Here is a 13,788-nt window from a genome sequence, read left to right on the forward strand (position 1 = left end):
GAAAAGAATTGTCTTGGTGCTAGTAAAAATGAAGAAACGGAGGGTTCAAAGGGTAAACAGGACCTAAAAGTGAATGACTGCAGGGGTGTCTAAACCAGTGATACAACTTTGGGACTAGAGATTCAATAGTCATTCCTTAGAAGGAGTTAAGTTATGAGGACTTTGCATGTAGGGAAACTAAGTGAGCTCCTTAACTGGAGCCACTTAACCTGGGAGCCATGAATGGTCATACCACCCATTCAACAGGGACAGTAAAAATCCTGACCAGTGGCCTTTGGAACGCAGCAGGGAAAATGGGGACATGCAACATGCATGGACAGATGGGGGAAAGTGCATCACTGAGGGGTCCCAAGTCTCCGAAAAATGCACTTTCAGGATGCCAGTTCACACTCCTACAAATGCTTGAACACCATGCAGAGCAATTGCTTTAAATATTTTTGCTTTAAAAAAAGCAAAAATGAAACCACCCACATGTGTGAGTTTTCAACACACGGCATGCTGAATTCTCATGGGAAAATCATAGATATTGAAGAGAAAAGAGTCTATGATTACAAAGCTCTAGTAGTTAACGTCAGCAGCCATAGCCAAAAGTGAGCTCACACACCAAGAAATACAAATGATTAAAAAAAAAATTCTGAGAATATTTAGAATCTCCATAGAGATCTTTGCAAGAATATAATCCATAAGTCTAGAACAGGACTGAGAAGGAAGAAATGGTGATATGAGAGAATGATCTGAGAAAATCAAACAGAACATGAGATGGAGAGATACCTATGAAAGTGCAGTTACAAACTATAAAGATACAGTTCCAATATTGATCAAAATGGAGTAACAGGATTTACACTTCTGCCTGAAACAACTGAAAATCTGGACAAAACACGTTAAACACTGCTTTTCAGATACTGAATATTAGGCAAGATAGTGATGTATGAGAGAAGGAACTAAAGACCCATGATTGCCCCTTCTTACTGCAGAGAAGACTTTCCATGCTGAAACACAGCAACGGGAAGCCAAGCAGAGAAAGAAGTCTCCCCTAATTGAGGTGATACCACCTGGGGAGACCAAGGCAGCTACAATTCTCTGTTGGGCTTTGCCCTGCTTCATTTTGTACTGCAAGACCAAACTTGCCTACTACTCCTGGTATCTCCTGAATTCCTATTTTTGTATTCCAATCCTCTGTGATGAAAAGGACACCGTTTTTGGTGTTAGTTCTAGAAGGTCTTGTAGGTCTTCATAGAATCAGTCAGTTTCAGCTTCTTCAGCATTAGTGGTTGGGGCATAGACTTGTATTACTGTGAAGGTGAATGGTTTGCCTTGGAAACGAACCGAGATCATACTGTCGTTTTTGAGATTGCACCCAAGTACTGCATTTCAGACTCATTCATTGACTACATGAGGGCTACTCCAATTCTTCTAAGGGATTCTGGCCCACAATAGCAGATGTAATGGTCATCTGAATTAAATTCGCCCATTAACACTCATTTGGTTTATTGATTCCTAAGATGTCAATGTTCAACCTTGCCATCTTCTGCTTGACCACGTCCAATTTACCTTGATTCAGGGACCTAACATTCCAGGTTCCTAGGCAATATTGTTCTTTACAGCATTGGAATTTACTTTCACCACCAGACACATCCACACTGATCATCATTTCCATTTTGACCCAGCCGCTCCATTCTTTCTGGAGCTATTAATAATTGCCCTCCACTCTTCCCCAGTAGCATATTGGACACCTTCTGACCAGGGGGGCTCATCTTCCGGTGTCATATTTTTTTGCTTTTTCATACTGTTCACGGGGTTCTTGCACTGAGAACACTGGAGTGGGTTGCCATTTCCTCCACCAGTGGACCAGAGACTTATCTGTCTTGTGTGGGCTTGAACAGCATTTCAATGAGTTATGCAAGCCCCTTCACCACAAGGCTGTGATCCCTGAAAAAAAAAATGTATATATACATACACACAGACATAACTAACAAAATAAGTGAAAGTCTCTCAGTCATGTCCGACTCTTTGTGACCCCATGGACTATATATATGTCTATAAACACTAGTGAATATGAATAAGGTCTATCAGTTCAGTTCAGTCGCTCACTCGTGTCCAACTCTTTGCGACCCCATGAACCACAGCACGCCAGGCCTCCCTGTCCATCACCAATTCCCGGAGTTCACTCAAACTCATGCCCATCGAGTCGGTGATGCCATCCAACCATCTCATCCTCTGTTGTCCCCTTCTCCTCTTGCCTTCAATCTTTCCCAGCATCAGGGTCTTTTCCAATGAGTCAGTTCTTCACATCAGGTGGCCAAAGTACTGGAGTTTCAGCTTCAGCATCAGTCTTTTCAATGAATAGTCAGGACTGGTTTCCTTTAGGATGGACTGGTTGGATCTCTTTGCAGTCCAAGGGACTCTCAAGAGTCTTCCCCACCACAATTCAAAAGCATCAATTCTTTGGCGCTCAGCTTTCTTTATAGTCCAACTCTCACATCCATACATGACCACTGGAAAAACCATAGCTTTGACTAGACGGACCTTTGTTGGCAAAGTAGTGTCTCTGCTTTTTAATATGCTGTCTAGGTTGGTCATAACTTTCCTTCCAAGGAGTAAGCGTCTTTTAATTTCATAGCTGCAATCACCATCTGCAGCGATTTTGGAGCCCCCAAAAATAAAGTCAGCCACTGTTTCCACTGTTTCCCCATCTATTTGCCATGAAGTGATGGGACTGGATGTCATGATCTTAGTTTTCTGAGTGCTGAGCTTTAGGTCTATAGTTTAACTGATAAAACTATACCAATACCAGTCCCCTTGCTGTGAAAATTCACTGTTAATGTAAGATGCTATCATTGATAAAACCTAAGTGATAGAGCCAAGAAACTCTGTGCCATTTTTGCAACTTTTTATATTTCTTGGTGGTGGTTTAGTCGCTAAGTTGTGTCTAACTCTTGCGACCCCATGAACTGTAGCCTGCCAGGCTCCTCTGACAATGGGATTCTCCAGGCAAGAATACTGGAGTAAGTTGCCATTTCCTTCTTCAGGGGATTTTCCCAACCCAGTGCTAGAACCAGGGTCTCCTGCATTGCAGGCAGATTCTTTACCAACTGAGCTACGAGGGAAGCCTTTTATATTTCTTAAATTATCTCAGAACTAAATTTAACAGAAAGGAATGATAAAGTAAATAATCTGGAAAATGTAACAGGAAATTCTAATAAATGTTAACTAAATATAATAATGATAATTTTTAAAAAAAACAAAATTTATTTGGAGGAAACTGAAAAACCAAATGACAAATAGATCGAAAAAGATAGATTAGTGTTACAAGGCTAAGATCCTTGTCTTATTCAGAAGACTACATATAATGATTAAATTAAGACATTGTATATATATAACACCATTAAATAATAAAAACAGAAATAAAATGTACAAAATAGTAAAAGAAAACAGAAAAATCATAATAAAAAAATGGAATCTGGGAAAAGGAAATAATGCCAAAAGAGAAGATAGTAAGTAGGAAGAAAATTTCAACATGAATATCTGTGATCATACATTAAGCATATAAATATGACAAACTCCACTACTATATTTTTCATATAAAGGCTGTTTACAGGATATCAACTAAAATCTAAGACTGAAAATAAGGGATGAAAAATATGTAATAGGTAAATCTAACTTGCAGAAAGCAAGCTGGGATACAATAATATAAAAGAGTAAAAACAGAATTTAAGATACAATTGTTAATGATGAAAAGAAAATACACCAAGAATATATAACTACACTGAGTGTTATATATTTAGTCACTGCCTGGTGGCTCAAATGGTAAAGACTCTGCCTGCAGTGCACGGCAAGACCCAGGTTCAATCCCTGGGTTGAGAAGACTCCCTGGAGAAGGGAATGGCAACCCACTCCTGCCTGGAGAATCCCATGGACAGAGGAGCCTGGCAGGCTACAGTCCACAGGATTGCAAAGAGTAGGACATGACTAAATGACCAACATTTTCACTTTCAGAGTATATAAAGCAGAAATTTCAACAAAGAGAAAGCCATGATATATTGGAAAAGTTTAGCTTGTATATAATAGAAATGAGAACCACTGGGCATGTGAAAGCAACAGATGTGGATGCATTCCTGTCTCATTTACTGAGGCAATAACATTGGCAAGTTATTAAAACCAGAATCTGAAATTTTTGAAACCTTAAAATAAGGATATCCAAAACTATCTCAAACAATTAAATGAGATATTGATGTAGCATTCAAAATTCCTATAAAACGTAAAGTATTGTTGCTGTTCATAATATTGCCTTATATCTGACTAGATTTAAACGGTTTAACTTCAGAGCACAAATTTAATTTACCCACTACTTTGGGATTCCTCTTTCTTGCTAAACCACTTTTTCGTAAGCTTCCATGAAGCAGCTATTATGGTTGCTACAGCAAGAACAGGTAAAGCAATGTAGATAGCCAAAAGCCACTGCTTCTTCCCACCCTTCTCAGAAGTTCTTTCCATGGGTAAACCTAAAAATAAAAATACATAAAAAATCAGAGAAAAAAATTAAGCTGTGTACTTTTAAGTTACAGCAAACTTATTACAATGTTCTTAATTTTCATCATAATTCAAGTAACAATGAAAAATAATAATAGAATCATAATACTTAAGACTATCTCTATCAACTCTCATTCTAAAAGAATAGACACTAAGTTCCAGGAAGTTCTAATGTATTCTACCTTATAGAGCAGCTACAGCAAAATCCCAGTATAAGTAGAACCCCATAACTTCAGAGACATATAACCAACAAACCTGCATTATTACAAGGTGCATTATCACAGAATTCTACTATATCTGTGCATATCTTGTTTATCTTTATTAGAGTGCTGGCTCTCCAACATTAGGGATCTGTTTTTACCTATGGAGTCACTGCAGTGTTACTAAAATGGCACAGGAATGAAAAATAGGAGACAGGATCCCTAACTCTAATTCTGCAACTAATTAGCACTGGGTATTCTTTAAGTTCCATGAGGAGTGGGGCTTTGTTTTGCTATCTGTACATGCCTAGTGTCATATGATAAGTACCTGGCATATATATTACGAATTCAAGAAATATTTGCTAAATCAGTGGATGAATGACAAAAACTAAAGTCATGACAAACATAATACTGTTTTAGCATCTTTCTGTCATCTCTTTAACAGCAATCAATAGATTTTTATCATTTAAACTGAAAACTCCTTCAGACTAAAGGTTTATCTCCTACTTCCTTTATTTCTTCTGTAACAGACATATATTAGTGTTAGACACAGGGTGTGTTGCTGGTATAGAGCTCAGGTCACAGGATCAACCATAAAAGTGGGAAAGGGTTGAAGGAAAATTTAAAGGAGAAAATCAGACACAAGTAAACAAAAATTTTAAAAGATACTCAGCTTCAGTCATATTGAAAAGTTAATATTAGGGGGAAAAAGCAAGATTAAGAAAGCATATTGGTTTCTATTTCTTTTGGAAGCCTATTTGTTTACCTTTTAATTACAAATAATGGTTTCTTTCTAAGTGGCAAAAACCTAACCATTTTAGGTGAAGGCAAGCAATTTGACAATTCTATTAACTGGATATGTAAGAGATAGATACTTGCCCTGTTCCCCAGGTGATATTCTGGATCTCACTCTGCAATCTGGAGGTCTGTAGCCACCAGTACAATTGCATATCATCGTGGAAGTGCACACCTAGAATCATTTTTTTTAATTCAGATAGTCATTTAAAAATATTTTCTCATAGAAAGCAAAATTATCTGATGGATCATCAGGCTTACTCCAGTATTTTCATCTAGTGTACTTCTGTTTCTTTGATTTATTTACAGAGATAATTCTACAAATCAAATGCTTGGTTTCTTAGCCTAAAGTATGCACAGATGCACACACATGCTAAAAAGGAGCTATAAAGTGAGGCTCACAATATTTGAAATAATATCCAAACTTAACACCTTCAAATGTTCACCTGAAAATTTAGTGTGCAATTCCAGAACCATCTACTTAAATTCTATTGAAAATGACACCATTCCAGCGGTGTGTTAGAGCCAGCCAGTATCAGCTCGCAAGGAGGACTGTGTACACTTCTTCCCATCTCCACTTTCAGTAACATCATGTGGTGGTCGATCTGTACACATAGAAGAGGACTTTAAGCTTCCTCAAGCTAATTGGTAAACATTTAACAGCATAGCACTGCCCTTGGCCAGGATCAGGTTTGTTCACTTCATTAGTTTCTGTTTGTTTGATTTTTAAGCAAAAGTTTTGTGTATTCCAAGAGGGTATCAGATAATTTTTTTAATTAACTAATTAATGATAGAAACAGCTTTATGGTACTTACAATGTGTGAGTCTTCATTCTGAGCACTTTACATTGATTTACTCATTAAATCCTCACAACAGTCCTGTAAGGTTGGGATAATTATTCCCACTCTAAAGATGAATAACCTGGAGGCATAGATACTTAACTTGTCAAAAGTCACATGGCTGGTAGTGGTGGAGACAGAACTTAAACCAAAGAAATCTGGTTTCAGTCTCTGCCCTTGACTACTAGGCTATGCTACTCCTCAAAATGATATAAAACCCCTCTCAATTTCTAAGATCTCAATTTAAGAACCTGATTCTAATTCCTGTATTCCATGGCTCAGGTGTACATGGAAAAAAGCGTTCTGTTTGCAGTTTCCACTGCCCCAGCTTCTGTCTTATCACTTTCATGTTGTAGTGTCTCTGTGTGTGTCTGTGTATGTGTGTTTACTCGGAAATATTGGGTTGGCCAAAAAGTCCATTCATGCTTTTCTAGAACCAGAATGAACTTTAGGGCCAACCCAATATCTCATTGAAATAATATTGCCTTTTTCAGGAGACACATGTTGTCAGTTCAGTTCAGTCTGTCGTGTCCGACTCTGTGTGACCCCATGGACTGCAGCACGCCAAGCTTCCCTGTCCATCACCAACTCCAGGCATTTACTCAAACTCATCCCCATCGAGCAGATGATGCCATCCAATCACCTCATCCTCTCATCCCCTTCTCCTCCCGCCTTCAATCTTTCCCAGCATCAGGGTCTTTTCCAATGAGTCAGTTCTTCACATCAGGTGGCCAAAATATTGACGTTTCAGCTACAGCATCAGTCCTTCCAATGAATATTCAGGACTGGCTTCCTTTAGGATGGACTGGTTGGATTTCCTTGCAGTCCAAGAGATCTCAAGAGTTCCCCAGCACCACAATTCAAAAGCATCAATTCTTCAGTGCTCAGCTTTCTTTATAGTCCAACTCTCACATCCATACATGACTACTGGAAAAACCACAGCTTTGACTAGACGGACCTTTGTTGGCAAAGTAATGTCTCTACTTTTTAATATGATGTCTAAGTTGGTCATGGGTTTTCTTCCAAGGAGCAAGCATCTTTGAATTTCATGGCTGCAGTCACCATCTGCAGTGATTTTGGAACCCCGCCAAAAAATGAAGTCTCTCACTGTTTCCATGGCTTCACCATCTATTTGCCATGAAGTGATAGGACCGGATGCTATGATCTTAGTTTCCTGAATGTTGAGTTTTAAGCCAACTTTTTCCCTCTCCTCTTTCACTTTCATCAAGAGGCTCTTTAGTTCTTCTCTTTCTGCCATCTGTATATCTGCCATTATTGATATTTCTCCTGGCAATCTTGATTCCAACTTGTGCTTAATCCAGTGTGGTATTTCACATGATGTACTCTGCATATAAGTTAAATAAGCAAGGTGACAATATACAGCCTGGACATACTCCTTTCCTGATTTGGAACCAATCTGTTGTTCTAATTGTTACTTGCTGACGCAGACAGATTTCTCAGGAGGCAGGTCAGGTGGTCTGGTATTCCCATCTCTTTAAGAATTTTCAACAGTTTGTTGTGATCCACACAATCATAGGCTTGGGCATAGTCAATAAAGCAGAAGTAGATGTTATTTCTGGAACTCTCTTGCTTTTTCTAGGATCCAACAAATGTTGGCAATTTGATCTCTGCTTCCTCTGCCTTTTCTAAAACCAGCTTGAACATCTGGAAGTTCACTGCTCACGTACTGTTGACGCCTGGCTTGGAGGATTTTGAGCATTACTTTGACAGCTACACACCTTGTCAGTCTGTCCTAATATTGTGTTGTTACAGTTGCATCACTTCGTTTAGGTGATGTCTTCCAAGTTTTTTCCACTGTAAGTTACTATGCTTCCATTGGAGGAGATAACTTGTGTATGTAATATGGACATATGTAAGTATCTGGATCCTCATAAGAGTTTCACCCACTAGTTTTAGCATCTGTTGATAATGATTCAACTCCATTATTTCTTCTATATTGTTTATACTATTAAAGAGTTTTCCCATATCCACCCTTCTAGAGCACTGTATTTCCTGCTACCCTAGCCTGAGTACCTGGTGCTGCCAAAACCCCTGCAACCCAAGCAGCTGCACCACCTCCACACCTGGCCCTCACTGGGGCAGACCCAAATCCTCCAGGGTAGCCTCAGGAGCTAACCCCAGTGGACGACTGATATGCAGGAGTGGAAATAAAACCACAGTTGAAACCCAGGGGCGGTATGACTAAGGAAGAAGACCCAAAACCCTCCCACCAGCAATACAAGCTGCAGATTAAATCCACGTGATCAACTAGGCAGACTCTGTGTCTATGGAACATATATAAAAGGACATTGAGAGCTCCCACAAAAGAAACACACTAGTTCTGATAGCTGTGGCCACTGGAGGCAAGAACATACAGGAGTTGGAGCAGATTAGAATCTGCCCCCACAGCAGGTCCAGAGACCAGCACAGTGTTGGAAGACATCCTAGGGAGGTGAGGTGGACTGTGACTCCCATTGAGAGGATTCTGACAGCAGTGACGCAAGAAAAACATTTATTATTCTCGTGTTTTGACTTGTTCTGTAGATTATTTTGGATTTTTCCTCTTTTTTTCCGTTTCCCCCCGTCTCTGTTGTAATTGTTTATTTTATTGGCACTTGAAATCTAACTAAGCTTTTGAGCTTTTTTTTTCTCCCTTGTTCACATTTTTTTATTGTTGTTATAAACCTCTGCCTCCTTGTTGGGCTTTTGCAGTTCTGGGCAGGTTTGTTTTTTTTTTTTCTTTTCTCTTTTTTAATTTTAATTTATTTTAATCTATTATATTCTTTCTACATTTATTCCTTTGTTTGCCCTCCTACTGCTCTTTTCCCCTTGCAGTTAATCTTTTATATCAATCTTCTTCATCTACCTCTATTTAACTTTGCATATCTATTCTTTCTCTCTTTTCTTTCCTTTCCTCTCAACACATTTGTTAGTTTTTTTTAATTCCTTTATTCCCCACTTGGCACTTTGCTTTAGTTTTGTTTTCCAGTTTGTGCTTTAGTTAGTTTTGTTCTTAATTAGTAAATATAGTTTTTTATTTCTGTTGTTCACCAAGTCAATCTATTGTACTTTATTGTTGTTGGAATGTTTTGACTTTGCTCATGGGTGTATATGTATATGTGAATATTCCATTATTTCAATTATTATTTGCCTCATTTTATAACTGCCATTTGTCTGGGGTCCATCTTTGGTTTCTCATTTTTGGATATTTTTTTTAATCTCACTTAATTCCATAACAAACCACTTGTGGAAACTTTGTTCCTGAGATCAAGCCCTGAGCCTTCGGAGTGGGAGCACTGACTCCAAGACACTAGACTACCAGAGAACAAACCCTGCTGCTGCTGCTGCTAAGTCACTTCAGTTGTGTCCGACTCTGTGTGACCCCATAGACAGCAGCCCACCAGGCTCCCCCGTCCCTGGGATTCTCCAGGCAAGAACACTGGAGTGGGTTGCCATTTCCTTCTCCAATGTGTGAAAGTGAAAAGTGAAAGTGAAGTTGCTCAGTCGTGTCCGACCCTTAGTGACCCCACGGACTTCAGCCTACCAGGCTCCTCCATCTATGGGATTTTCTAGGCAAGAGTACTGGAGTGGCTTGCCATTGCCTTCTCCGGAACAAACCCTAAGGGGTAACAAATAGTGAGAATTCACACAAAGGAAACCACTGGAATACAAGACCCAGCATCACCCAACCACCAATAGCACCCTGTGCAGGACTCCTCATCTGAACAACAAACAAAACAAAAATACTAACAAAATCATCAGAAGACAGGATTACCACCTCTCTCAGCCTTGCCCATCAGAGGAAAAACAACAAACAAAAATTCAGCACAAATCTCACCCTACAAGAAGTTTACACAAACCACTGGATCAATCTTACAGGGCAGACACCAAAAGGAAGAAAGAATTCAACCTTGAAGCATGGGAAAAGGAGAACTCAAACACAATAAGTTAAAAAATGAAAAGGCAGAGAACTACTACACAAATGAAGAAACAAACTAAAAGCACAGAAGTCCAAATACTACACTTGATCTTAGCCAAAAGGCTGAGAAGCAATCACAGAAGTCCAAATAAATGAAGAGGAAATAGGCAAGCTACCTGAAAAGAATTCAGATAACTGTCAGTTCAGTTCAGTTCAGTCGTTCAGTCATGTCTGACTCTTTGTGACCCCATGAATCACAGCATGCCAGGCCTCCCTGTCCATCACCAACTCCCAGAATTTACCCAAACTCATGTCCATTGAGTCGGTGATCCCATCCAGCCATCTCTTCCTCTGTCGTCCCCTTCTCCTCCTGCCCCCAATCCCTCCCAGCATCAGGGTCTTTTCCAATGAGTCAACTCTTTGCATGAAGTGGCCAAAGTATTAAACATGATCAAAAACCTTGAAAGCAAATGGAGAAAATTCAAGAATCAATTAACAAAGACCTAGAAGAATTAAAGAATGAACATGCAGAGACACACAATTACTGAAATTAAAAATGATCTAGAATGAATCAATAGCAGAGTATATGAAGCAGAAGAACAAATCAATGAGCTGGAAGATAAAATGATGGAAAAAACTTCTAAAGAGCAGAATAAAGTAAAAAGAATGGAAAGAACTGAGGATAGTCTCAGAGACCTCTGGGGCAATATCAAATGCACCAACATTTGAATTATAGGGGTCCCAGAAGAAGAAGAGTAAAAGAAAGTGTATGAGAAAATTTTTGAAGAGATAGTTGAAAATTTCCCAAACATGAAAAGGGAAACAGTCAAGTCCAAGAGGCACAAAGAGTCCTATATAGGATAAACCCAAGGAGAAACACACCAAGACACATACTAATCAAACTTACAAAGACCAAACACAAAGAAAGAATATTAAAAGCAGCAAGGGAAAAGCAACAAGTAACATACAAGGGAATCCCCATACGCTTTACAGCTGATCTTTCAGCAGAAACTCTGCAGGCCAGAAGGGAATGGCAGGATATATTTAAAGTACTAAAAGGGAAGAATCTACAACCAAGATTATTGTATCCGGCAAGGATCTCTCATTCAAAACTGATGGAGAAATAAAAAGCTTTTCAGACAAGCAAAAGTTAAGAGAATTCAGTACAACCAAACCAACTTTAGAACAAACACTAAATGGACTTATATAGTCAAGAAATACAACAGAAAAAAAAAGGTCTATAAAATCAATCCCAAGCAATTTAAAAAAGGGCAATAGGAATATATATATATCAATAACTATTTTAAATGTAAATGGATTAAATGCTCAAATCAAAAGACACAGACTGGTTGAATGGATACAAAAACAAGACCCATATATATGCTGTGTACAATAAAACCACTTCAGCCCTCAAGACACATATAGACTGAAAGTGAGAGGATGGAAAAATATATTCCATGCAAATGTGAAGCAAAAGAAATCAGGAGTAGCAATCCTCATATCAGACAAAATAGACCTAAAACAAAGATTACAAGAGATAAGGAAGGACACTACATAATGATCAAGGGGTCAATCCAAGAGGAAGACATAACAATTGTAAATATCTATGCACTCAACACAGGGGCACCTCAGTACCTCAGACAAACACTAACAGACATAAAGGAGAAACTGAAGTAACAGTAGGAGACTTTAACAGCCCACTCACACCAATGGACAAAGCATCAAAACAGAAAATTAATGAGGAAACACAAGTCTTAAAGGATACATTAGAGGAGATGGAGCTCATTGACATCTTCTGGACATTCCATCCAAATGCAGAAGAATACACGTTCTTCTCAAGTGCACATGGAACATTCTCCAGGCTAGACATCTTGGGTCACAAATCAAACCTCAGTAAATTTAAGAAAACTGAAATCGTATCAAGCATCTTCTCCAACCACAACACTCTGAGACTAGATATCAATTACAAGAAAAAAACTGTAAGAAACACAAACACGTGGAGATTAAACAACACGTTTCTAAATAACCAACAGGTCACTGAAGAAATCAAAATGGAAATTTCAAAAATTCTAGAAACAAATGACAATGAAAACATGACAACTCAAAACCGATGGGATGCAGCAAAATCAGTCCTAAGAGGGAAGTTTATAGCAATACAATCCTACCTCAAGAAACAAGAAAAACATTGAATAGACAGCCTAACTTTACATCTAAAACAACTGGAAGAAGAAGAACAAAAAGACCCCAAAATTAGTAAAAGAAAAGAAATCATAAAGATCCAAGAAGAAATAAATGAAAAAGAAATGAGAGAAACAATATTAAAGACTAATAAAACTAAAAGCTGGTTCTTTGAGAAGATAAAATTGACAAAACTTTAGCCAGACTCATCAAGAAAAAAAGAGAAGACTCAAATCAACAAAATTAAAAATGAAAAAGCGGAGGTTACAATTGACAATGCAGAAATACAAAGGATTATAAGAGACTATTATGAACAACTAAATGGCAATAAAGTGGATAAGCTGGAAGAAATGGAGAAGTTCTTAGAAAAGTTCAATCTTCCAAGACTGAGTGAGGAAGAAATAAAAATTATGAACAACCCAATTACAAGCACTGAAATTGAAGCTGTGATCAAAATTTTCCCAAAAAACAAAATCCCAGGATCAGATGGCTTCACAGGAGCATTCTATCAAAGATTTGGAGTAGAGCTAATGCCCATCCTTCTAAAACTCTTTCAAAAAGTTGCAGAGGAAGGAGCACTTCCAAACTCACTCTACAAGGCCACCGTCACCCTGATACCAAAACCAGACACAGACAGCACGGAAAAAGAAAACTACAGGCCAACGTCACTGATGAACACAGACGCAAAAACCCTCAGCAAAATTTTAACAAACAGAATTCAGCAACACATCAGAAAGCTCATACACCATGATCAAGTTGGGTTTATTCCAGGAATGTAAGGATTCTTCAATACACACAAATCAATCAATCTGATACACCATGTAAACAAATTGAAGGATAAAAACCATATGATCATCTCAAAAGATGCAGAAATAGCCTTTGACAAAATTCAGGACCTGTTTATGATTAAAACTCTTCAAAAAATGGGCATAGAAGGAACCTACCTCAACATAGTAAAGGCCATATATGACACTATATGACACTATACTATTATGTAGTGTTGCTAACACTACAGCAAACATTATTCTCAATGGTGAAAAATGGAAAGCATTCTCACTAAGATCAGGAACAAGACAGGGATGTCCACTTTCACCACTATCATTCAACATAGTTCTGGAAGTCCTAGCTACAGCAATCAGAGAAGAAAAAGAAATGAAAGGAATCCAGATTGGAAAAGAAGTAAAGCTCTCACTGTTTGCAGATGATATGATACTGTACATAGAAAACCTTAAAGATAGTATCAGAAAATTACTAGAGCTAATCAGTGAATTTAGCAAAGTTGCAGGATACAAAATCAATACACAGAAATCACTTGCATTTCTATATA

The 13,788-nt window shown here is 38.3% G+C and overlaps 1 protein-coding gene and 1 pseudogene across 1 annotated transcript in view; both read right to left on the reverse strand.

Annotated features, from left to right (window-relative positions):
- ADAM32 (ADAM metallopeptidase domain 32) overlaps nucleotides 1-13,788 on the reverse strand; it is a 158,086-nt gene that overhangs the window by 10,929 nt on the left and 133,369 nt on the right. Inside the window, exons 18-19 of the mRNA XM_055416290.2 lie at nucleotides 5,610-5,700; nucleotides 4,343-4,502 (exon numbers count right to left, since the gene is read on the reverse strand). Coding sequence (XP_055272265.2) covers nucleotides 4,343-4,502; nucleotides 5,610-5,700 — 251 coding nt within the window. The remainder of the gene's footprint in view (nucleotides 1-4,342; nucleotides 4,503-5,609; nucleotides 5,701-13,788) is intronic.
- On the reverse strand, nucleotides 10,331-10,418 carry LOC129549471 (U2 spliceosomal RNA; annotated as a pseudogene).

This window comes from Moschus berezovskii, chromosome 26, assembly GCF_049115385.1.
Source record: "Moschus berezovskii isolate FMDL1 chromosome 26, NW_MosBer_1.0, whole genome shotgun sequence".
NCBI lineage: Eukaryota > Metazoa > Chordata > Mammalia > Artiodactyla > Moschidae > Moschus > Moschus berezovskii.